This window comes from Lichenostomus cassidix, unplaced genomic scaffold (assembly GCF_008360975.1).
Source record: "Lichenostomus cassidix isolate B80296 unplaced genomic scaffold, HeHo_3.0 HiC_scaffold_40, whole genome shotgun sequence".
Lineage (NCBI taxonomy): Eukaryota > Metazoa > Chordata > Aves > Passeriformes > Meliphagidae > Lichenostomus > Lichenostomus cassidix.
Genome location: NW_028147459.1, coordinates 573,516 through 597,956, shown reverse-complemented (window position 1 = coordinate 597,956; position 24,441 = coordinate 573,516). Strand labels below are relative to the sequence as shown.

The 24,441-nt window shown below is 53.7% G+C and overlaps 3 protein-coding genes and 1 non-coding gene across 7 annotated transcripts in view; 1 reads left to right on the top strand and 3 right to left on the bottom strand.

The window, feature by feature from the left end:
• RPL10 (ribosomal protein L10) overlaps nucleotides 1-19,126 on the bottom strand; it is a 117,718-nt gene extending 98,592 nt beyond the window's left edge. The window contains exons 1-6 of one of the 3 annotated variants that reach the window (XM_085046442.1): nucleotides 18,972-19,126; nucleotides 18,096-18,154; nucleotides 17,905-18,012; nucleotides 15,728-15,866; nucleotides 11,898-12,060; nucleotides 10,538-10,686 (exon numbers count right to left, since the gene is read on the bottom strand). In XM_085046442.1, the coding sequence (XP_084902568.1) occupies nucleotides 10,538-10,686; nucleotides 11,898-12,060; nucleotides 15,728-15,866; nucleotides 17,905-18,012; nucleotides 18,096-18,154; nucleotides 18,972-18,994 (641 nt within the window). In that variant the 5' untranslated portion in view covers nucleotides 18,995-19,126. Of the gene's footprint in view, nucleotides 1-10,424; nucleotides 10,687-11,897; nucleotides 12,061-15,727; nucleotides 15,867-17,904; nucleotides 18,013-18,095; nucleotides 18,155-18,971 lie in introns of those variants that run through there. The other 2 variants (XM_085046443.1, XM_085046444.1) reach the window with 2 other exon arrangements.
• Nucleotides 1,037-9,987, top strand: PDZD4 (PDZ domain containing 4). Of its 2 annotated transcripts, none has more exons than XM_085046407.1 (8): nucleotides 1,037-1,451; nucleotides 2,743-2,924; nucleotides 3,796-3,871; nucleotides 4,680-4,772; nucleotides 5,857-5,919; nucleotides 6,724-6,825; nucleotides 7,463-7,555; nucleotides 8,285-9,987. In XM_085046407.1, exons 1-8 carry the CDS (start codon nucleotides 1,392-1,394, stop codon nucleotides 9,515-9,517), a joined length of 1,902 nt encoding a protein of 633 aa, XP_084902533.1. In that variant the 5' UTR covers nucleotides 1,037-1,391; the 3' UTR covers nucleotides 9,518-9,987. The 2 variants fall into 2 exon arrangements, with proteins under 2 accessions (XP_084902533.1, XP_084902532.1); XM_085046406.1 differs by having other exon boundaries at nucleotides 2,677-2,924.
• LOC146422393 (small nucleolar RNA SNORA70) lies at nucleotides 14,037-14,173 on the bottom strand. Its single transcript, XR_014848196.1, has one exon. It is a non-coding gene; the product is annotated as a small nucleolar RNA SNORA70 (small nucleolar RNA).
• A 2,581-nt stretch (nucleotides 19,127-21,707) lies between the features above and the next one.
• FLNA (filamin A) overlaps nucleotides 21,708-24,441 on the bottom strand; it is a 61,811-nt gene continuing 59,077 nt past the window's right edge. The window contains exons 48-51 of the mRNA XM_085046278.1: nucleotides 24,070-24,285; nucleotides 22,266-22,677; nucleotides 21,901-22,128; nucleotides 21,708-21,848 (exon numbers count right to left, since the gene is read on the bottom strand). Of these exons, the coding sequence (XP_084902404.1) occupies nucleotides 22,490-22,677; nucleotides 24,070-24,285 (404 nt within the window). The 3' untranslated portion in view covers nucleotides 21,708-21,848; nucleotides 21,901-22,128; nucleotides 22,266-22,489. The remainder of the gene's footprint in view (nucleotides 21,849-21,900; nucleotides 22,129-22,265; nucleotides 22,678-24,069; nucleotides 24,286-24,441) is intronic.

Sequence of the window (24,441 nt, the reverse complement as noted above, 5' to 3'; positions counted from 1 at the left end):
TGGGGGTTATAGGGAGTCTGGGGGTTTGGGGTGAACGGGGTGAGCTATAAAAAACTATGGGGGTCTTGGGGGCTATAGGGTTCTGGGGGTTTCGGGGTATAGGGGTTTCGGGGGTCTCGGGGGGCTATGGGGGCTATGGGGGTCTGGGGGGTTATAGGGGGTCTGGGGGTTTTGGGGTCAATAGGGTGGGCTATGGGGGTTCTGTGGGTTCCGGGGGCTATAAGGGGGTTGTGGGGGCTATATGGGGTCGGGGGATTTGGGATGTATGGGGTGGGCTAATGGGGTCTGGGGGATCTGGGGGCTATGGGGGGTTCGGGGGCTATAGGGGTTATAGGGTTTGGGGGTTTGGGGTGAATAGGGTGGGCTATGGGGGTCAGGGGGATTGGGGGTGAATGGGTGGGCTATGGGGGCTATGGGGGACTATGGAGGGGTTCGGGGGCTATAGGGGGCTGTGGGGGCTATATGGGGTCGGGGGAATTGGGGGTGTAGGGGGTGGGCTATAGGGGGTCTGGGGGGCTATAGGGGGTCTCGGGGGGCTATGGGGCAGTTCGGGGGCTATAGGGGGCCGGGGGTCTTGGGGGGCCATATGGGGGGCTATAGGGGGTCGGGGGTCTTGGGGTGTTATGGGGGTCTATAGGGGGTCTCGGGGGGCTATGGGGACATCTTTGGTGTCGGCGCTGCGCTGGGGGCACAGTGGGCGCGGCCTCTTCCAGAAGGCTTGGCTTTGGCCGCGACCGCGCCCACCATAGCCACACCCACCTCGATCCTGCCCCAAATTGTTTGACCACGCCCACTGGGTGACCACACCCACATAAGACACGCCTTTAGCCAATCCAACCACGCCCACGAGTGATAGGCCACGCCTCCTTACAGCTCTGGCCACGCCCCCTCCCCTCACGGCTGGCCACGCCCCCTCCCCTCACGGCTGGCCACGCCCCTCTCCCCTCACGGCTGGCCACGCCCCTCTCCCCTCACGGCTGGCCACGCCCCTCTCCCCTCACGGCTGGCCACGCCCCTCTCCCCTCACGGCTGGCCACGCCCCCTCCCCTCACGGCTGGCCACGCCCCTTTCCCCTCACGCTCGCCGCGGCCGGAGCGGCCCGAACCGGCCGGAACCGGAGCCGGAACCGGAGCCGGAACCGGAAACAGAACCGGCACCGGCACCGGAACCGGCACCGGAAACGAGCGCCGCGGCCCGCCGCCGCCGGGAGCGCCCCGAGCCGGCCGCGGAGCCGGAGCGCCCCGGAGCCCCGAACCCTCCCCCGGAGGCCATGGGGGCCGGGGGGGGGGCGCGGGGTGGGCGCTGCCGCCCCCCCGAGCGAACGGGGCGAGGCTGAGGCGCCGGGGGCGGGGGGCGGTGAGGGGGGCTCGGTGAGGTGAGGGGGTCCCGCCATGGGCTGCAACATGTGCGTGGTGCAGAAACCGGAGGAGCAGCACCGGGTGATGCTGCAGGTGAGTGGGGAGGGCGGGCGGGAAATGGGGCTGGGGCTTGGAAATGAGGGAAATGGGGCTGGGGGCTTCGAAATGAGGGAAATGGGGCTGGGGGCTCGGTGAGGGAAATGGGGCTGGGGGCTTCGAAATGGGAAATCGGGCTGGGGGCTCGGGGTGGGGGAAATGGGGCTGGGGTCTCAGGGGCGGCAGGGTTTGGGATGAGGGGTGATAAATGGGAGGGGGCGAGGGGCTAATGGGGCTGGGAATGGGGGGGAAGGGAAATGGGTCTGGGGGCTGGGGGCGGCAGGTACCGGGCTGGGGAGGGGGGCAGATGGGGCGGAATGAATGGGTCTGGGGGCTGGGAAATGGGTCTGGGGGCTCGGGGGCGGCAGGGTTTGGGGTGAGGGGTGAGTGGGGGGCGTGGGACCCCCGAAAGCCCCCCAGATATCCCCAGATAAATGGGGAGTGGGCGAGGGGGATAATGGGTCTGGGGGCTGGGAATGGGGAGAAAGGGAAATGGGTCTGGGGGCTCGGGGCGGCAGGGGATGGGCAGGGACAGGTAAAGGGGTCTGGAGGAAAAGGAAATGGGTCTGGGGGCGTCTAGGACAGGTGAAGGGGGATCTGGGGGGCACAGGTAAAGGGGGGACAGTTTGGGGGAGGCTGAGGGGGTCCAGGGCAGGTAAAATAGGGTCTGGGGGCTTCAGGGAGGGGCCCAGCCGGGGGGAGGGGCGCTCTGGGGGCACAATTTGGGGAGGGGTCCAGCCCAGGTACAACGGGGGGGGGTTGGACAGGTGAGGAGGGGTCTGGGGGCTTCAGGGAGGAGCCCAGCGGGGGCTCTGGGGGTCTCCAGGGACACCCCGGGGGTGCTGTGGGTCTGGGGGCTCCTGTCACCATTTTGGGGAGGGGTCCCGCTGTCCCCATCGCCCCCCGCCCCGCCGTTCCCATGGCAACCGCGCCCGCCGCCGCTTCCGGGCGAGCGCAGACAATGGAGGGGTGGGCGGGGGGCTTCGGGGGGCTTCGGGGGGCTTCGGGGGATTTGGGGGGAATTTGGGGGATTCGGGGGGTCGGGGGTCGTGAGGGGTGTCCGGCCGAATTTTGGGGGTGGGCGGGGGGGAAGTTCGGGAAGGATTTGGGGAAGGGAAATGATAAATTTGGGGGGTTTGGGGACAATGGGGACCCCCGGGGGGGCACGGGGGGGGCACGGGGGGGGTGAGGACCCCCTCCCCAAATTGCCGGTGCCCCCCAGGTGAGCGGGAAGGAGGGGTCGCGCCGGGGGGCTTCCCGGGGCGCCAAGGAGCCGCTGGTGCTGCAGGTGCTGAGGAGGAGCCCCCGGGGTCGCCCCCCGCCCCAAATCGGGGGGGTCTCGGCGCTCGGAGCTCACCCCCCGCCCCCCTGGGGGGGCCCGGGACCCCCGCCCCAAATCGGGGGGGCGCTGGTGGACAGCGGGACTCAGACGGACATCAGCTTCGAGAGCCGCCTGGGGGGGGCTGAGCCGTGAGTGGGGGGCAGAGGTGGGACCCCCGGGACCCCCAGAGCTCCCCAGAGACCCCCAGATAGCCCCTTGGAGCTCCCCGGGACCCCCAGAGACCCACAAGGACCCCCAGAGCCCCCCAGAGACATCCAGACACACCCTGGGACCCCCAGAGCCCCTCCAGACACCCCCCGGAGACCCCCAGATATCCCCCCAGAGCTCCCCAGAGACCCCCAGACCCCTCCCAGAGCCATCCAGAGACACCCTGGGACCCCCAGAGACCCACAAGGACCCCCAGACCCCTCCCAGAGCCTCCCAGAGACCCCCTGGGACCCCCTGAGACCCCCAGAGGCCCCAATTTTGGGGTGTCCCTCCCTTAGACCCCCTCATTGTGACCCCTCTGAGCCCCCAGACCCCAATTTTGGGTTGTCCTTACCATAGGAACTCTACTGACCCTTCCAGGACCCTTCCAGGACCCCCTCATTGTGACCCCCTTGAGCCCCCAGACCCTTTTCTGGGGGTGTCCCCCCCATAAAGACCCCCCTGGACCTCTCCTTACCCCTCAGACCCTCCCACTGCTCCCCCAGACCCAAATTTTGGGGTGTCCCCCCCTCTCTGACACCCCTCAGACCCCCGTTGTGACCCCTCTGAGGCCCCAGACCCTTTTTGGGGTTTCCTCCCCATCTGGACCCCCAGGACCCCAATTTGAGCCCCAGACCCCAATTTGGGATGTCTCTCCCCCTAAGACCCCCAAAACCCCCGTGACCCCCCTGCTCCCCCAGACCCCTTTTTGAGTCTTTCCCCCCCAACAACGACCCCCCCAGGACCCCCAAAGCCCCATTTCGGGACCCCTCCCCAATTCCAGCCCCCCAACCTTTCCTCTCCCCTCCCCAGCCCTCCCCTCCCCCAGGATTATTTCGACCCCACGGATTTGGGGGAAGCAGAGCGTCCCGAGGAGCTGGAGTATGAGGTGGGGGTCCTGGGGGTCCTGGGGGGTCCTGGGGGGTCCTGGAGCTTTTTTGGGGGGGCTTGGAGGGAATTTGGGGAGATTTGGAGGGGATTTGGGGGTTTTAGAGGGAATTCGGGAGGCTTAGGACCCCCAGAAATTAAAAAAAAGGAGCTAAAAATTATATGTTTGGGGATGGGGGAATTTTGGGGGAGGCTGGGAAATTGGGGAGGGGTCTTGGATATTTTTTGGGGTGGTCCTGCATCTTTTTGGGGGGGTTTGGAGTGAATTTGGGGAGATTTGGAGGGAATTTGGGAGTTTTGAAGGAATTCAGGAGGCTTAGGAGTCCTAGAAATGGAAAAAAAAGGAGATAAAAAATGATTTTTTTTGGGACGATGGAGTTGGGGGGAGCTGGGAAATTGGGGAGGGGTCTTGGGGGGGTCCTGGATATTTTTTGGGGGGCTTAGAGTGAATTTGGGGGGATTTGGAAACAATTTGGGAGGTTAGGTCTCCTAGAAATGAAAAAAAATGGAGCTAAAAAATGGGTTTTTTTGGGATCAGGGAGTTGGGGGGAGCTGGGAAATTGGGGAGGGGTCTTGGATATTTTTTGGGGGGGGGTCCTGCATTTTTTTTGGGGGGGTTTGGAGGGAATTTGGGGGTTTTAGAGGGAATTTAGATCCATTTGGGACCCCCAGAGAGGAAAGAAAAATGAGCTAAAAATGATTTTTTTTTTTAGGATGAGGGGATTTTGGGGGAGCTAAAAAATTGGGGAGGGGTCTTGTGGGTTTTTGGGGTCCCTGGGGATCCCCCTGACCCTTTTTTTTCCCCCCAGGAGGTGGAGTTGTACAAAACCAGTCACAAACTGGGAATCACTGTTTGCTATCGCACTGACGGCGAGGAGGACCCCGGGATCTACGTGGGGGAGGTCTGGGGGGGGAAAACCCCAAAAAATCCCCCCAAAAAATCCCAAAAAAGTCCTCAAAAATATCCTAAAAAAGTGCCCCAAAAAATAAAAAAAAAAATCCCCCAAAAATCCGCAAAAAATCCCACAAAAAATCCCAAACATAGGAGGTTAAGGGCCTTACTGGGAGGTCTGGGGGGGTCCTGGGGAGGGGAAACCCCCCAAAAAAATCCTCAAAAAAAAATCCCAAAAAATCCCCCCAAAAATCCTCAAAAAAGCCTTAAAAAAACCCCAAAAAAATCCCAAAAAATCCCCAAAAAATCCCCCCAAAAATCCTCAAAAAAATCCTCAAAAAATCCCCCCAAAAATCCCCAAAAAAATCCTCCAAAAGTCCCCAAAAAATCCCCCAAAAATCCTCAAAAAAAATCCCCAAAAATCCCCAAAAATCCCCCCAAAAAGTCCCCAAGAAATCCCCAAGAATCGCAAAAAAGTCCCCAAAAAAATCCCAAAAACATCCCCAAAAAATCCCCCCAAAAATGCAGAAAATATCCCCAAAAAAATCTCCCCAAAAATCCAAAAAAAATCCCCCAAAAATCTTCAAAAATAGGATAATAAGGGCCTTACGGGGAGGTCTGGGGGGTTCTCACTTTTGGGGGTGGGGAGGGAAAAATCCCCCAAAAAATCCCCAAAAAAATCCTCAAAAAATCCTAAAAAATCCCCCAAAAATCCCCTCAAAAAATCCCAAAAAATTCCCAAAAAATCCCCAAAAAATGGAGATTAAGGGTCTTACTGGGAGGGTCCTGGGGGGGAAAATTGGGGGAATTTTGGGGGGAATTTTGGGGGGAAGGAGCCCACCAGTGATGGGGATCCCCCAAAATTTGGGGACCTCATTTTTGGGGTGTCCTGTGGGGTGGGTGGGACAAAAAAAACCCAAAAAATTTTTTAAAATCCCAAAAAAAACGCAAAAAAGGGGTTTAGGACCTCACTGGGAGCACTGGGAGGCACGAAACTGGTCCTGGGGTGGAATTTTGGGGATATTTTGGGGGATTTTGGGGGGAAGGGATTCCCCAGGTGATGAGGAAACCCCAAAAAATTTGGGGATCCCCAGGTGAACCCCAACAGCATCGCAGCCAAGGACGGGCGGATCCGGGAGGGAGACAGGATCATCCAGGTGGGGAATTTGGGGGCTTTTTTGGGGAATTTTGGGGTTTTTGGGGAATTTGGGGGCTTTTTTTGGGGAATTTTGGGGTTTCTTGGGGGGAATTTTGGGGTTTTTTTTGAGAATTTCGGGGGTTTTTGGGGAATTTTGTTGGCTTTTTTTTTAATTTTGGGGGTTTTTGGGGAATTTTGGGGTTATTTTGGGAATTTGGGGGGTTTAGAAGGATTTGGGGAGGATTTTGTGGGGATTTGGAGGGATTTGGGGAATTTTAGGGGGATTTGGGGGGATTTGGAAGGATTTGGAGGGATTTGGGGAATATTAGGGGGATTTTGTAAGGATTTTGGGGGGATTTGGAGGGATTTTAGGAGGATTTGGGAGGATTCTGGGGTGGTTTGGAAGGATTTTCGGGGTATTTCATGGGGATTTGGAGAATTTTAGGGAGATTTTGTGGGATTTTTTGGGGATTTGGGGAGGTTTTGGAAGGATTTTGGGGGGAATTTGGACGGATTTGGGGCAAATTTTAGGGGGGAATTTTGAGATTTGGGGGGATTTGGGGATTTTGGGGGGATTTGGGTAATTTTAAGGTGATTCTGTGAGGATTTTTTGGGATTTTTTTGGGATTTGGGGAGGTTTTGTTAGGATTTTGGGGGGCAATGTGCAGGAATTTTGGGGGAATTTTCAGGTTATTTTGGGATTCGGGGGGATTTGGGTAATTTGGGGGGAATTCTGGGATAATTTTGGGATAATTTGTGGATAATTTGGGACCCTCCGGGGGTCTCCCCGCCCCTCTTTAACCCTTTCCCTGCCGCCCTGCAGATCAACGGGGTGGAGATCCAGGACAGGGAGGAGGCTGTGGCATTCCTGACCCGCGAGCAGCAAACCAACATCTCCCTGCTGCTCGCCCGCCCCGAGAGCCAGGTGGGGGTCCTGGGGGGTCCCCGAAATTCTGGGGAGTCATTCTGGGGGGTTTGGGCTGAATTTGGGGGGCTTTTGGGGAGTTGGGGAGCACAGGGGGTGAAGGAAAAGGAACCAAAATGGATTTATTTAAGGCAGGGCGGCTTGAGGTGGGCTGGGAAATTGGGGAGGGGGTCCTGGGAGGTCCTGAATATTTTGGGGAAGGGTCCCGAGTCATTTTGGGGGGGATTTGGGTGGGATTTGGAGGGATTTGGGTGGGATTTTGGGGGGATTTGAGGTGAATTTTTGGGAGTTTGGGAGCGCCGGAGGTGAAGGAAAAGGAGCTAACAGTGATTGATTTGGGGAATTCGGGGAGGGGTCTCTGGGGGGCTGGGAAATTGGGGAGGGGGTCCTGGGGAGGTCCTGAATATTGTGGGGGAGGGGTCCCGAGTATTTTTGAGGTGCTTTGGAAGCAATTTTGGGGTGTTTGAGGTGAATTTTGGGGAGTTTGGAAGCACCGGAGGTGAAGGAAAAAGAGCTAACAGTGATTGATTTGGGGAATTTGGGGAGGGGGCTTGAGGGGAGGAGGCTGGGAAATTGGGGAGGGGTCTCTGGGGGGTCTCTGGGGGTCTCTGGGGGTCCCTGACACTCCCTCCCCCAGCGCTGGAAGGACAGTGACCGCGAGGATTTCCTGGATGAGTTTGGATCTGATGAGGAGGGGGAGCTCAGGGGGGCTTGGACACCCCCGGGGCAGGTAAAGAATGGGGAAAAAATGGGGAAAAAGGGGGGAAAAATGGGGCTGGGAGGTAAAAAATGGGGGAAAAGGGGGGAAAATGAGAAAAAATGGGGTTGGGAGATAAAAAATGGGGAAAAATGGGGTTGGGAGATAAAAAATGGGGAAAAAGGGGGAAAAAATGGGGCTGGGAGGAGGGAAAAATGGGGTTGAAGGGAGGTAAAAAATGGGAAAAATGGGTCTGGGCAGGAAAAATGGGTCTGGGGGATTTCAAGGAATGGGATTTGGGGGCAAAATAGGGATGGGGAGGAAAATGGGGAAAAATGGGGTGGGAGGGTAAAAAATGAGGCTGGGGAGGGGAACTGGGGATTGGGAAAGGGAAAAATGAGGTTTAAGGGGAAAAATTGGGGGAAAAATGGTGTTTGAAAGGGCAGTGGGTGACTGGGAGGGGCTAAAAGGGGTTTTGGGGGTAAATTTGGGGGTCCAGGGGGCTAAAAAAGGGGTCCTGGGGTGGTTTGGGGGGCAGTTTGGGGGGTCTGGAGGTGATGAGGGGTCCGGGGGGATTTCGGGGGGGAAAATTTGGGGTCTGGGGGTGGTTTGGGGGTCCTAAAAGGGGATCCGGGGGGATTTTGGGGGAACAATAAGGAGGTCCCGGGATCGATCAGGAGTTCGGGGGTTGATCGGGGGTCGATCAGAGGTTCTCGGGGGTCGCTGATCGATCCCCCCCTGACGCCCCCCGCCCACCCGCAGCCCCCCAGCCCCGCCACGCCCGGCGGCCGCGGGGCAGAGCCGGACAGCGGCGTGGGGCGAACGGACGAGTCGACGCGCAACGAGGAGAGCTCGGAGCACGACCTGCTGGCCGAGGAGGCCGGAGAGGCTCCTCCCCCTCCCCCGCGACCCCCGCCGCCCCGCCGCGACCCCCAGAACCCCCCGAGCCACCCCCAAAACCCGCCCCGGCCCCACGGCAAGCCCGGCGCCGGATCTGCCCCCGCGCGGAACGGCTCCGGCTGCGGGTCGGCGGGAAGAGCCGGAAGCGGATCGGGCGGGCGGCGCGGAGCGGGGGCGGAACCGGGGTTGGGATCGGGATTGGGATCGGGGTTAGGGCCGGGAATAGGGCCGGGTTTGGGGCCGGGAATAGGGCCGGGTTTGGGGCCGGGTTTGGGGCCGGGGTTCGCCCCGGGGTTCCCCGGCTCGCCCTCGCCGCCGCTGCCCGCGCTGAGCCCCGCCGAGCTCCGCCGGTACCGGGCGCTGCGCGGTCGCTGCGCGGGAGGAGCGGCGGGCCGGGCGGAGCTGGCGCGGCTCGAGGAGGAGCTGCGACACCTGGAGTTCAAGTGTCGCCACCTCCTGCGCGCCCAGCAGCTCGAGCGGCTCCGCGAGCGAGGCCGCCGCGCCTGGCGCGACCCCCGCCCGGGGGTGGAGGGTCCGCTGGCCGACATCGCCGAGGCTCCGGAGCGCGACAGCACCAGCGCCTACAACACGGGCGAGAGCTCCCGCAGCTCCCCGCTGCTGCTCCGCGGGGCGCTCGGCGCCGCTCCGCCGGGACCCCCGGGACCCCCGGGCGGCGGGAAAGGCCCGCGGGGCAAGCGGCCCGGGCGGGACCGGCTGCTGAAGGCGCGGGCGATCAAGATCCTGGAGGAGCGCGGCGGATCCACGGATGACGACGCGCGGAGCGAGCTGAAGACGGGGCGCTACTGGAGCCGCGAGCAGCGCAAGCAGCACCTGGCCCGGGCTCGGGAGCAGCGGCGCCGCCGGGAGTTGCTGCTCCAGGCGCGGCCGGACGGTGCCGGGGGTCCCGGGGGGCTCGGGGGTGCCGGGGGCGCGGCGGGGGTCGCGGCGGAGCAGCAGCACGGCGGGCAGGGGTCGCGGCGGGGGTTGCGCAAGAGGAGCAGGAGGATCCTGGATAACTGGGTGACGATCCAGGAGATGATGCTGGCGCACGGCGGGCGCTCCGAGCACCCTCTGCTCTCTGTCACCACCGTGTGACACCCGCGGGGGGGTTGGGGACACCGGGGACAGCGCGGCCCCCTCCCCAGACCCCCCCGAGCTGTCACCCCTGAGCTGTCACCCTCCCTGTCACCCCCCGAGCGGCAAGGACAAACCCCGGCGGTGTCCCCCTGTCCCCTCCCGGGGTGTCTGTGTGTCCCCTCACTGTCCCTTTGTCCCCAACCCCCTCCCCCCAAGCACAAGGTGAGGAGGGGTCGCCTCCCCCCCTCTCCCCCCATTGTCGTGTCTGTGACTGTGATTAGTTTGGGGTTATTTAGGTTTTTTTCAGGGGTTTTTTACACTTTGTCATTGTCACCTCCCACCCTCCCCACCCCCCTCGGGGGTCTCAGAATCCCCAAAAAATGAAAATTTCGGGGGGAACCCCATCCCCTCCCCCACCCTGTCCGTGTCTGTTGGGGGAAAAACCTCATTTGGGAATTGAGGAACAAAACTCGTTTTTACTCATTTCACCCCTTTCTGTGCAGCCTCTGTTCTTGGGCAGGGGGTGGGGAATTTGGGGACATCCTGGGGACACCCAGCCCGACCTTCTGGGGACCCCAAAACACGGCTGGGGGTGGCAGGATTTGGGGAACTCCGAGATGTTCCAGGGAGTCCCAAAAAACCAGAAAATGGCAGAATTTGGGGACTCCCTGACTCCCCAAAATCCAGGGTGGGGGTTTAAAATCTTGGGGACCTTAAAAAACTCGACAGTGACAAAATTTGGGGACACCTGACCCTTCCTGACCTCCTGGGACCCCAAAAACCCAACAGGGACAAACCCTTGATCCTTCCCAAAATCCCGCAGGGATAAAACTTGGGGATCTCAGAACTCCTGGGACCCCAAAACCTCACAGTGACAAAATCTGGGGACCTCCTGACCCCCAAAACCCCAAAAACGCCACCACAGTGAGAGGACAAAACCCTTTTATTCCACCAGGACCCCCAGACCCCCAGGCACCTCCCCACAGATGGGTCACCCTGCAGATTTGGGAGTTTTTGGGGGTTTTTTTGGGGTCTCAGGCGTGCAGAGCCCTCCAGCGATCCAGGGGACCCCGAGAAGGAACATATTTCACTCCACAGCCGTCGGGGATCAAACGCTTCTGAGCCACCATGTCCTCGAAGGCGTCGGCGTTGAACTTGGTGAATCCCCACTTCTTGGAGATGTGGATCTGGGGAGCCCAAAAATCCATCAGGAAACCCCAAAAATCCATCAGGAAACCCCAAAAACCCATCAGGAGACCCCAAAAACCCATCGGGAGATCCCAAAAACCCGTCAGGAGACCCCAAAACCCCTCTGGAGTAAAATCCGGGCATTTCCAAGTCCCTAAATCCCATTTATTTCCAGGCTTTTGGCACCATGAGTTGCTTCCTCTTCTAAGTTTGGAATCTTTAAATAACCCAAATTTGGTGAAGCCCAATTTTTGGGGATGTGGATCTGGGGGAGACCCCAAAAATCCATCAGGGAGACCCCAAAACCCCCTCAGGGTGAGATTTGGGGTCTCCAGGGCCCCCAATCCCATTTATTTTAAGGGTTGTGGTTCCCTCTGGGGCCTTTTTCACCCTCCCTGAATCCCTCACTGGAGGTTTGGGGGTTTCCCCCTCAAATCTCCCCCAATTTTGGGGGTCCAGGGGTGTGGCCCCCCAATTTTGGGATCCCCAGGGTGATTTTGGGGTCCCCCAGAACCTCCTGACACCCCAAAAACTCAAAATTTCCACCTCCCAGAGCTTCTTCCCTCTGCTTTTCACCCCCAACCCCACACATTCTGCAGCACCCCAATGCTTCCTTTTTTCCCCTAATAATTTTAGGGCCTCCCAAAAAATTTGGGGTGTCCCAGGATGATTTTGGGGTGCCCAGGTACCTTCTAGCACCACAAAAACTTGAAATTGTCACCTCTGCTGTCTGCTTTTCACTGCCTCCCCCATAGATTCTGGAGCACCCCAGTCCCTCCCTTTCCCCCCCCATAATTTTAGGGCCTCCCCAAAAAATTTTGGGGTCCCCCAGGATGATTTTGGGGTGTCCCAGGTACCTTCTGGCACCCCAAAAAATTGATAAGTCACCTCTCCCCTCTGCTTTTCAGCCCCCAACCTCACCTCCCCCACAGATTCTGAAGCACCCCAATGCCTCCTTTTTTCCCCTAATAATTTTAGGGCCTCCCAAAAAATTTTGGAGTGTCCCAGGATGATTTTGGGGTGTCCCAGGTACCTTCTAGCACCACAAAAACTCGAAATTGTCACCTCTCCTGTCTGCTTTTCTGTCCCCAACCCACTTCCCCCGAAGATTTTTGAGCACCCCAATGCCTCCTTTTTTCCCCTAATAATTTTAGGGCCTCCCAAAAAATTTTGGGGCTCCCCGAGAATGATTTTGGGGCCCCCCAGGTACCTTCTGGCGGCCGGGGAACTTGAACTTGGCTCTCCTGAGTGCCTCCACCACGTGCTCCTTGTTCTGCGCCTTGGTGCGAATGGACATGATCACCTGGCCGATGTGCACTCTGGCCACCGTGCCCTGCGGCTTGCCGAAGGCTCCTCGCATCCCTGTCTGCAGCCTGGATAGGGAATTGGGGAGGGGTCAGTGAGGGGGGATCCCCCTGAGACCCCAGACCTATTTGGGGAAAGGTTTGGTATTCCTGTGCTATTATATGTGATAATTATGTGGGGAGAGAGATCCTAAAACAACCCAAAACCTCCCCAAAACAATCCCAAAACCCACCCTGATCAGAGTCTGGAGGCTGGGAAAGGGAATTTGGGGAGGGGTCAGCGAGGGGGGAACACCCAGAGACCCCAGACCCATTTGTGGAAGGGTTTGGTATTCCTGTCCTATTATATGTGATATCGAAGTGGGGAATGCAATACCGAAACAGCTCAAAATGTCCCCAAAATCCCTCCCTGATCCTGGTCTGGAGCCTGGGAAAGGGGAATTGGGGAGGGGTCAGCGAGGGGGGAATACCCAGAGACCCCAGACCCATTTATGGAAGAGTTTGGTATTCCTGTCCTGTTATATGTGATGTTAAAGTGGGGAGGGAGACCTTGGAACAGCCCAAAATGTCCCCAAAATCCCTCCCTGATCTCAGTCTGAAGGCTGGGAAAGGGAATTGGGGAGGGGTCAGTGTGGGGGGACATCCCAGAGACCCCAGACCCATTTGGGGAAGGGTTTGGTATTCCTGTCCCATTTCTATGTGATATTAAAGTAGGGAGGGAGATCCTAAAACAACCCAAAACCCACCCTGAGCACAGTATGGAGCACGGGAAAGAAAACTGGGGAGGGGAATTGGGGAGGGGTCAGCATGGGGAGACACCCTGGAGCCCCCAGACCCATTTACAGACAAATTACTGTGTCCCTGATGGCTGTAGTGAGTCATTAAAACAAAGGAATTAGATCCCAAAACAACCCAAAGTCTCTCCCTGATCTCGGTCTGGAGGCTGGGAAAGGGAATTTGGGGAGGGGTCAGCGAGGGGGATCACCCTGAGACCCCAGACCCATTTAAAGGGGGATTTCGGTGTCCCCAATGATGTTTTGGTGTCCCCAATGAGGTTTCTGTCCCCCCAGCCCCTGTGGGTTCCCACCAGGGGTAATTTCAGTGTCCCCAGTAAAGTTTTTGTGTCCTTGATGAGGTTTTAGGGTCCCTAAAGAAGGATTTTGGGGTCCCCAAAGAGGTTTTTTTGTCCCCAATAAGGTTTTTGTCTCCCCAGCCCCTTTGGGTTCCCCACCAGGGTGGATTTTGGGATCCACAAGGGGGAATTTCAGCATCCCCAGTGATGTTTTTGAGTCCCTAAAGTAGGGTTTTGGGATCCCCAATGAGGTTTCTTTGTCCCCCCCAGCCCCTTTGGGTTCCCCACAAGGGGTAATTTCAGTGTCCCCAAGGAGGTTTTAGGGTCCCTAAGGAAGGATTTTGGGATCCCCAATGATGTTTTGGTGTCCCCAGTGAGGTTTTTCTGTCCCCCCAGCCCCTGTGGGTTCCCACCAGGGGGGATTTCAGGGTCTCAAGGAAGGATTTTGGTGTCCCCAGTGATGTTTTAGGGTCCCTAAGGAAGCATTTTGGGATCCCCAATGAGGTTTCGGAGTCCTCAAGGAGGTTTTTGAGTCCCTAAGGAAGGATTTTGGGGTGATTTTAGGGTTCCTAAGGAAGGATTTCGATGTCCCAAATAAGGTTTTTGTCCCCAATGAGGTTTCTGTCCCCCCAGCCCCTGTGGGTTCCCACCAGGGGGGATTTTAGGGTCCCTAAGGAAGGTTTTTGTGTCCCCAATGATGTTTCAGTGTCCCCAGTAAGGTTTTTTTGTCCCCCCAGCCCCTGTGGGGTCCCACCAGGGGGGATTTTAGGGTCCCTAAAGAAGGATTTTGGTGTCCCCAATAAGGTTTTTTTGTCCCCAATAAGGTTTTTTTGTCCCCAATAAGGTTTTTTTGTCCCCAATGAGGTTTTTTTGTCCCCCCAGCCCCTGTGGGGTCCCACCAGGGGGGATTTTAGGGTCCCTAAAGAAGGATTTTGGTGTCCCCAGTAAGGTTTTTTTGTCCCCAGTGAGGTTTCTTTGTCCCCCCAGCCCCTGTGGGGTCCCACCACCCAGGTGAGCTCCCTACACAGCCAGGGGGTTTTTGGGGTTTCTGTTCGCAGCCATTGCACGCCGGGAAACCACAGGGAGACCCGGCCGGCTTATTGACCGCGGGGAGCAGCCCAGAAACGGGGGAAATAACCCAAAAATGGGGGAAAATACACCAAAAATGGGGAAAATACACCAAGAATGGGGAAAAACCACCCAAAAATGGGGAAAAATACACCAAAAATGGGGAAAAACCACCCAAAAATGGGGAAAAATACACCAAAAATGGGGAAAAATACATCAGAAATGGGGAAAAATACACCAGAAATGGGGAAAAATACACCAGAAATGGGGAAAAATACACCAGAAATGGGGAAAAATACACCAAAAATGGGGAAAATACACCAAAAATGGGGAAAAACCACCCAAAAATGGGGAAAAATACACCAAAAATGGGGAAAATACACCAAGAATGAGGGAAAATACACCAAAAATGGGGAAAAACCACCCAAAAATGGGGAAAAATACACCAAAAATGGGGAAAAATACACCAAAAATGGGGAAAAACCACCCAAAAATGGTAGGGAAAATCTGAAAAATGGGGGGAGAAAACCCTAATATGGCAGAGAATCTCAAAAACAGGAGGAAGGAATCTCATTTTAAAATGTCGGGGAAACCCCTAAAATGGGGTGGAAACACCAAGAATGGAGAGAAATCCTAAAAACAAGGGGGAAACCCCAAGAATGGGGCAGGAAAAATACTAAAAGTTATGGGGTGACACCCAAAAAATAGGGAAAGACCCTAAAATAGAAAGGATGAGGATTCTGGGGACACCCTTTGGATCTCGAAGTATCAAAAAATTTTGGGAAATCTCCTCAATTTGGGGTCAATTTTGGGTCCTTTTTGCAAATCTTTTGCTCCTCCCACTCAACTTTGGGGATCTTCCCACAACTTTGGCGATTCCTCCACTGACCCCCCAAGATTTCAATGACCCCTTTAGGATCTCAATGACCCTTTTAGCATCTCAATGACTCCTTTACGATCTCAATTTCCCTTTTAAGATCTCAATGACCCTTTTAGGATTTCAGTGACCATTTTAGGACCTCGATGACCCTTTTAGGATCTCGGGGACCCCCTGGTGATTTCAATGATCCTTTTAGGATTTCAATGACCCCTTTAGGATTTCGATGACCCTTTTAGGATCTCAGTTACCCTTTTAGGATTTCAATGACCCCTTTAGCATCTCAATGACCCCTTTAGCATCTCAATGACCCTTTTAGGATTTCAGTGACCATTTTAGGATCTCGATGACCCTTTAAGGATCTTGATGACCCCTTCAGGATCTCGATGACACTTTTAGGATCTCGGGGACCTTTTTAGGATTTTGATGACCCTTTTAGGATTTCAATGACCCTTTTAGGATCTCAATGACCCCTTTAGGATCTCGGGGACCCTTTTAGGATCTCAATGACCCCTTGAAGATTTCAATGACCCTTTTAGGATCTCAGGAACCCTTTAGGATCTCGATGACCCTTTTAGGATCTCGATGACCCTTTTAGGATCTCGATGACCCTTTTAGGATCTCGATGACCCTTTTAGGATCTCAATGACCCTTTTAGGATCTCAATGACCCCTTTAGGATCTCGATGACCCCTCCAGGATTTTGGGATGAGCCCGCACCTGTCGGCGCCGGCGCAGGAGAGCATCTTGTTGATGCGGATGACGTGGAAGGGATGCAGCCTGACGCGGATGTGGAATCCATCCTTGCCGCAGCTCTTCACCATGTACTTGTTGGCACAGATCCGAGCTGCTTCCAGGGCTGGGGAGAGAGAAATGGGGGGAGAAATGGGGAGAGAAATGGGGAGAGAAATGGGGAGAGAAATGGGGAGAGAGAAATGGGGAGAGAGAAATGGGGAGAGAGAAATGGGGAGAGAAATGGGAGAGAGAAATGTAGAGAAATGGGGAGAGAAACGGGAGAAGAAATGGGGAGAGAGAAATGGGGAGAGAGAAATGGGGAGAGAAATGGGAGAGAGAAATGGGGAGAGAAATGGGGAGAGAAATGGGGAGAGAAATGGGGAGAGAAATGGGGAGAGAGAAATGGGGAGAGAAATGGGAGAGAGAAATGGGGAGAGAGAAATGGGGAGAGAAATGGGAGAAATGGGGAGAGAAATGGGGAGAGAAATGGGGAGAGAGAAATGGGGAGAGAAACGGGAGAGAGAAATGGGGAGAGAGAAATGGGGAGAGAAATGGGGAGAGAGAAATGGGAGAGAAATGGGGAGAGAAATGGGGAGAAATGGGGAGAGAGAAATGGGGAGAGAGAAATGGGGAGAGAAACGGGGAGAGAGAAATGGGGAGAGAGAAATGGGGAGAGAGAAATGGGGAGAGAAATGGGGAGAGAGAAATGGGGAGAGAGAAATGGGGAGAGAGAAATGGGGAGAGAAATGGGGAGAGAGAAATGGGGAGAGAAATGGGGAGAGAGAAATGGGGAGAGAAACGGGGAGAGAGAAATGGGGAGAGAGAAATGGGGAGAGAAATGGGGAGAGAGAAATGGGGAGAGAAATGGGGAGAGAAATGGGGAGAGAAATGGGGAGAGAGAAATGGGGAGAGAGAAATGGGGAGAGAAATGGGGAGAGAGAAATGGGGAGAGAGAAATGGGGAGAGAAATGGGGAGAGAAACGGGGAGAGAAACGGGGAGAGAAACGGGGAGAGAAATGGGGAGAGAGCCTCCTCAGAAACCCCAAAAACCCTGCGGTGAGAGACCCTCCTCAGAACCGGGAATCCCACCAGAGAAATGGGGAAATCCCACCAGAAAAACCCCAAAAACTGTGGGGTGATCGACCACCGTCAGGAAGGGGGAATCCCAGCAGAAATCCCAGCAGAAAAACCCCAAAAACCCCAGGGTGAGAGACCCTCCTCAGAAAGGGGGAGAGACCCTCCTCAGAAAGGGGGAATCCCACCAGAAATCCCACCAGAGAAACCCCAAAAACCCCAAAAACCGAGGGGTGATCAACCCTCCTCAGAAAGGGTGAATCCCACCAGAGAAACCCCAAAAACCAGAGGGGCATCGACCCTCCTCAGAAAGGGGAATCCCTTCCTCAGAAATGGGGAAATCCCACCAGAAATCCCACCAGAAAAACCCCAAAAACCCCAAAAACCGTGGGGTGAGAGACCCTCCTCAGAACTGGGGAATCACCTCCTCAGAAAGGGGGAAATCCCACCAGAAATCCCAAAAACCCCGGGGTGAGGGACCCTCCTCAGAAATGGGGAAATCCCCTCCTCAGAAAGTGGGGAATCCCACCAGAGAAACCCCAAAAACCACGGGTGAGAGACCCTCCTCTGAACCGGGAAATCCCACCAGAGAAATGGGGAAATCCCACCAGAAATCCCACCGAAACCTTAAAAAAACCCCCAAAAACCTCAAAAAAACCTTAAAAAAACCCAAAAAACTTCAAAAAAACCCTCCAAAAAAACCTAAAAAAAACCCCCAAAAACCTCAAAAGAACCCCAAAAAACCCTTAAATCCCCCCCAAAAAAACCCTTAAAAAAACCCCAAAACAACCTTAAAAAAAACCCCCAAAAACCTTAAAAAACCCTCAAAAAACCCAAAAAATCCCCCAAAAAACCAAAATCAAGAAACCCCCCCAAAAAAATTTAAAAAAACCCCAAAAAACCAAAAAAACCTTAAAGCCCCCCCAAAAAACCTTAAAAAACCCCAAAAACCTCAAATAAACCCCCCAAAAAACCCCCAAATCCCTCCCAAAAAACCCCAAAAATCACTCAGAAAAACCCGAGGACCCTCAGATTTTTAAAAGCTCCCCCAAACCCCCCAAAATTTCCCCAAAAAACCTCTGCCTTACCCTCGGAGCTGAGCTGCTCGTACTCGTCAGACACCATGTGGCCGCAGAGGGGAAACTCATCCACTTTGGCCTTTTTCCTCCCCAAATCGAAAATCCGGATTTTGGGGTCTGGGGGGACACGGGCAGCGGTCAGGGGAGGGTTTGGGGAGGATTTTGGGGGTTTTTTGGGGGTTTTTGGGTTCAGGACTCACCGGGAACTCCTCGGCAGAAGCGGGATTTGGGGTAAGGCTTGTTCTTGCAGTAGCGATAGCTGGGAGGGAAGGAAAGGGTTAAAAGTGGGGGTTGGGGATCCCAAAAAAAAACCCCAGAGGCGAAATTTATCCCAAAAATAACCTTTCTGACCCAAAGTTAACCCGAAAAATAAAATTTCTGACCCAAAATTAACCCTAAAAATCAACTTTCGGACCCAAAATTCACCCAAAAAATAAACTTTCTGACCCAAAATTAAACTTTCGGATCAAAAATTAACCCCAAAAAAAAACCTTTCGGACCCAAAATTAACCCCAAAAATAACCTTTCTGACCCAAAATTGACCCAAACAATAAACTCCCTGACCCAAAAAATAACCTTTCTGACCCAAAATTAACCCCAAAAAAGAAAGTTTCTGACCCAAAACTGACCCGAGAAAATACTTTCTAACCCAAAATTAACCCGAAAAAGAACCTTTCTGACCCAAAATTGACCCAAAAAAATACCTTTCTCACCCAAAATTGACCCCAAAACCCCCCTAGACCCAAATAAACCCCCCGGACTGCCAACCCTCCCCGCTCGGAGCCCCAAAACCCTTTCAAAGCTCCCGAAAATCCCTTTTCTGAAGCCCCCAGACCCTTTTTTAACCCTTTAAAGCCCCCAGCCCTTGTTTAACCCTTCAATCCCCAGACCATTTTAAATCTTTAAATTCCTTTTTGACTCTCCACCCTTTTCCTTTCCCGACTCCCGCAGACCCTTTCGAACCCCCAAACCCCCCTGTTCACCCACCCCACCGCCCCCCAAAGCCTCATCAGCCCCCCGTGACGTCACAGCGGCTGTATGACGTCACTCCCTCCCGCTCTGACGTCACTCCTCACCATCGCGCCGGCCTGCGGCCCATGGCGGCTCCGGAGCCTCGGGGAGCTGCGGGAGAACAGAGCGGGGCGCTTGAGGGGCGGCGGAACCCCAAAAACGCCCCAAAAACGCCCCAAAGAGCCGCAATCGGGCTCAGGCCCAGCGCGGCCCGCAGAGCCTCACGCTGCTCTCACCTCGCCCCGCGCAGAAAGAGCCCGCGGAGCGCCTGCGCGCCGCTTTTATACCGCCCGCCGCTTCCGGCCCCGCCCCGCTTCCGGCGGCGCTCTGCCCGCCCTGGAGGACTCAATGGCGGGGAGGTTACCGGTAACGGCTGAGGGGCTGAGCGGAGCTCGGGGCGGTTTGGGATCGATTGGAGATCGGTTTGGGGAGATCGCCGCGGGGCGACGGAAGCGGGAAAAGCGCGGGGAGGCGGCGGGAGCGGCGGCGGAAATGGGGAGGGAGGGAAGGAAGGAGGCGCTCTGGCGGATCGGAACCATAGAGAGGAAAGCGTGGAGGAGTCAGAGAGCGGCGGAGCTGCGCGTGCGCAGTGGGGCTGAGGGGAGGAGCAGCGTCTGGGAGCTGATTGGTCAGTTTGTATGACGTCATCGTTTATTTACATAGCGCCGCTGATTGGTCACTGAGCATGACGTCATTGGCTCATTTCCATAGCCCCGCCCAGCTCGCATAATTAACGAGGATGTGCAGTTTGGGTAATTTGCATCTAATTTGCATTAAATGGGGTGGATCCGGGTGGGGGAGGGGTCACCTGCTTGGGGATCCCAAAATTCCCCAAAATCCCAAAATTCCCAAAATTCCCAAAATCCCAAATCCCCCCAGGGTCAGAAAGTCCCCAATTTAATTTAATGTCCCCAATTTAATTTAATTGTCCCCAGACGTCCCCAATTATTTAGTTTATTATCCCCAATTTATTGTTCTCAGTTTAATTTATTGTCCCCAAATTTAATTTATCGTCCCAAATTTATTGTCCCCAATTCAATTGAAATGTCCCCAGGTGTCCCCAGGGTATTGGGAACCCCCAGAGATCCCAAATTTCTCTCCCAGTTTTCAATCTCCTCTCCACCCCAAATTTTGGGGTGAAATCTCCCAAATTCTGTCCAATCCACAAGGGATTCCCCCCAAATTAAATCTTCCCGTTGAGGAAAATATTCCCCAAAAAAACCCCAAAAAAACCTCAAAACTCCCCAAAAACCCCAACACACCCCCCAGCCCCAAAAATCCCAAAATAACCTCAAAAAACCCCCAAAAACCAAACACTTCCCACTCCCATAAAACCCCCAAATTCCCCCAAAAAACCCCAAAAATCCCCCAAAAAATCATAAACCAAACACCTCCCACCCCCAAAAAAACCCCAAAAAACCAACACCTGCACCCAAAAAAAAAAACCCCAAACATCCCAAAAAACCCTAAAAACACCAACCCCGTAATCCCCCCAAAAAAGCCCCAAAAAATCCCAAAAACCCAACTCTCACCCCCAAAAAATCCCCAAACTCCCCCAAAAAACCAAACCACCCCAACCCCAAAAATATCCCAAACTCCCCCAAAACCCCAAAATCCCCAAAACCCCAAAACCCCAAACACCTCCCACTCCCATAAAACCCCAAACTCCCCCAAAAACCCCAAAAAATCCCAAAAAACCCAAAACCCCAAACCCAAAACCCCAACCCCCAGCCCAAAAAATCCCCCCAAAAATCCCAAAAAATCCCAACACCTCCCACCCCAAAAAAAACCCCAAAACTCCCCAAAAAACCCCAAAAAACCCCAAAAGAATCAAAGACCAATCCGGGTGAAGCAGAACAGTTTTATTGGGGAGCAGCGCCAGGACCTCCCGGGGTGATAAAAAATCCAAATAAAATAACCAAAAAATGGGAAAAAAAATGGGAAAAAATTGGGGGAAAGGAGGAGGGGAAAGGGGAGGATCCCAAAAATTTGGGGGAGGAGCAGTGAGGGGGAGTGGCTTTGGGGGGCAGTGAGGGTGTGGGGGGGGCAGAGACCCCAAAAATGGGGAGGGGTCCTGAAATTGGGGGTCCCAAAGCTGAAATTTGGGGGATTTTTCCCCAGATTTTGTGGGATTTTCCCCAAATTTTAGGGAAATTTCCCCGAATTTTGTGGGATTTTTCCCTGGATTTTGGGGATTTTTCCCAGATTTTGTGGGATTTTCCCCAAATTTTAGGGGATTTTTCCCAAATTTCATGGGATTTGCCCCAAATTTCGTGGGATTTTCCCAAAATTTAGGGGATTTTCCCCAAATTTTAGGGGATTTTCCCCAAATTTTAGAGGATTTTCCCCAAATTTGGCAGGATTGTCCCCAAATATTTTTCAGGATCTCCCGAAATTTTTCAGGATTTTTTCCCCGAATTTTCAACGTGTCCCCAAAATTTTCTAATTGTTCAGGATGTCCCCAAATGGAGGGATTGTCCCCAGATTTAGTGGGATTTTTCCTAAAATTTATGGGATTTTCCCCGATTTTTGTGGGATTTTCCCCTGATTTTGAAGGGTGTTCCCCAAATTTTATGGGATTGTCCCCAAACTTTGCTGGGATCTCCCCAGATTTTTCAGGATCTCCCCAAAATTTTCAGGATTGTCCCCAATCTTTGGCGAGATCTCCCCAAAAACTCCCAGATGTCCCCAAAGCCCCCCAAAAATGGGAATTTTGAGGACTTTCGATGTCTCTCGAGGACCTCAGAGGACTTTTGGGGACATTTATGGATTTCTGATGACATTCGATGACTTCTGACAACTTTGAGAACTCTGGAGAACTTTTGGGGACGTTTGGGGACATTTGATGACTTCTGATCACTTCTGGGGACCTTTTAAAGAACCTCTGAGTCCTTTTGAGGACATTTGGGGACATTTATGGATTTCTGATGACTTCTGAGGACCTTTTTGAGATCCTTTTAGTACTTTTGATGACTTTTGATGACTTCTGATGACTTTTGATGGCTTCCGACGACTTTTTCTGGAGAACTCTGGAGAACTTTTGAGGACTTTTGGGGACATTTTGGCGACATTTGATGACTTCTGACAACTTCTGAGGACCTTTTCCAGACCCTCTGAGTGTTTTCAGTCCTTTTGGGGACTTTTGATAACATTCAATGACTTCTATCAACTTCCAACGATTTCCCACGATTTTCGGGTGACATTTTTGGGACATTTTGGGGACTTTTTTGGGGACATTTGATGACTTCTGACAACTTCTGAAGACCATTTAGAGAACCTCTGAGTGTTTTTCAGTCCTTTTCAGCTCTTCCCACGACATTCTCCATCACTTCCAATGATTTCCCATGATTTCGGGTGACATTTTGGGGACATTTTGGGGACATTTTGGGGACATTTGGGGACATTTATGGATTTCTGATGAGCTCTGATCCCTCCTGAGGACCCTTTCAGGACCCTCTGAGTGTTTTTCAGTCCTTTTCAGCTCTTCCCACGACGTTCTCCACCAACTCTCACCGCTCTCCCGCGACTCTCAGGTGACGTTTTTTGGCCCCTCTGGGGACACCTGACCCGCCCCGGGTGTCCCTCAGGGCACGGTGACACGGAAGGGGCTGTTGGGGACGTGCTGCTCGCCCCACTTGACCACCAGGAGGTAGTCGCCGCGCTCGCGCAGCAGGTAGCCAACGTTGTACAGCTGGTTGCCCAAGTGCTTCACCACGATCTCCTCGCAGGGGTTGCGAGGGCCTTGGACCCCCACCAGCAGCATGTTGTTGCCTGCGGGGAAAATGGGGTTTTTTTGGGGTTTTTATTGGGGTTTTGGGGGGTTTTGGGGATTTTTGGGGTTTGGGGGATTTTTTGGGATTTTTGGGATTTTTGGGATTTTTTGGGGAATTTTTGGATTTTTTGGTGATTTTTGGGATTTTTTGGTGATTTTTGGGTTTTTTGGGGATTTTTGGGGATTTTTGTGGGTTTTTTGGGGATTTTTTGGGGTTTGGGGATTTATTGGATTTTTTGGGGGGGGATTTTTTTGGAATTTTTATGGAATGTTTTTGGGATTTTGGGGGGGATTTTCTTTTTATTTTTCGCGATTTTTTGTGATTTTTTTTCAATTTTTTGTAGGGGTGATTTTGGGGTCATTTTGGGGGTGATTTTGGGGTAATTTTCAGAGTGATTTCCAGGCTGATTTTCAGCTGATTTGGGGTTGATTTTTGGGCTCATTTTCAGCTGGTTTTGGAGTTATTTTGGGGGTTATTTTGGGCTGATTTCGGGATGATTTTCAGGCTGATTTTCAGGGTGATTTTGTGGTGATTTTGCGCTTATTTTTGGCTGATTTTTGGGCTGATTTTGGGCTGATTTTTGGGGTGATTTTAGGATGAATTTTGGGCTGATTTTCAGGCTTATTTTGGGCTGATTTTGGGCTGATTCTGGGGTCATTTTTTGGCTGATTTGGGCTGATTTTGGCTGATTTTTAGGGTGATTTTCGGGCTGATTTTTTGGGCTGATTTTGTGCTGATTTCAAGGTGATTTTTGGGGTGTTTTAGGGTTATTTTGGGCTGATTTCAGCCTGATTTTGGGCTGATTTTGGGCTAATTTTGGGCTGATTTTCAGGCTGATTTCAGGCTAATTTCAGGCTAATTTGGGCTGATTTTTGGGCTGATTTTTGCCTGATTTCAGCCTGATTTTCGGCTGATTTTCAGGCTGCTTTCAGGCTAATTTCAGGCTGTTTTGGGCTGATTTTTGGGCTGATTTTGTTCTTATTTTCGGGCTGATTTTGTGCTAATTTTGGGCTGATTTTCGGCTGATTTCCGGCTGATTTCCAGTGTGATTTTGGGCTGATTTTGGGGTTATTTTGGGCTGATTTTGTGCTGATTTCAGGGTGATTTTTGGGGTGTTTTAGGGTTATTTTGGGCTGATTTTGTGCTGATTTTCAGGGTGATTTTGGGGCTGATTTTGTGCTGATTTTCAGGCTGATTTGGGGCTAATTTCAGGCTGATTTTGTGCTGATTTTGCGCCGATTTTGTTCTCATTTTCAGGCTGATTTTGCCTGATTTCAGGCTGATTTTTGGGCTAATTTCAGGCTGATTTTGGGCTAATTTCAGGCTGATTTTTGGGCTGATTTCAGGCTGATTTCCCCCAATCCCCCCCAATTCCCCCAGTCTCACCCACCTGCCTTGCTGCAATCCACGGTGAAGGAGTTCTTCTGCCCCACGAAGCCCTTGCTGAGCCCCAAGCCTTTGGCCACCACCTTGGAGGCGTCAGAGAATTTGGGGATGCCCGGGGGGGCTGCAGCAGGGCTGGGGGCTGCAGGCAGCTCGTGACCCCCTGAGTCCACCAGGACAGAGGAGCTCTCCCGCAGACTGTGGCTGCTCACCAGCCGGGGGCCTGGGGGGGAAATAAAATATAAATATATATGTATATAGAGAGGATTTGGGGGAATAAATATATAGATATATATATATATAGGGGACTTGGGGGAATAGAGGCGATTTGGGGGGAAATATATGTAAATTTAGAGGGGATTGAGGGGAAAATAGAGGG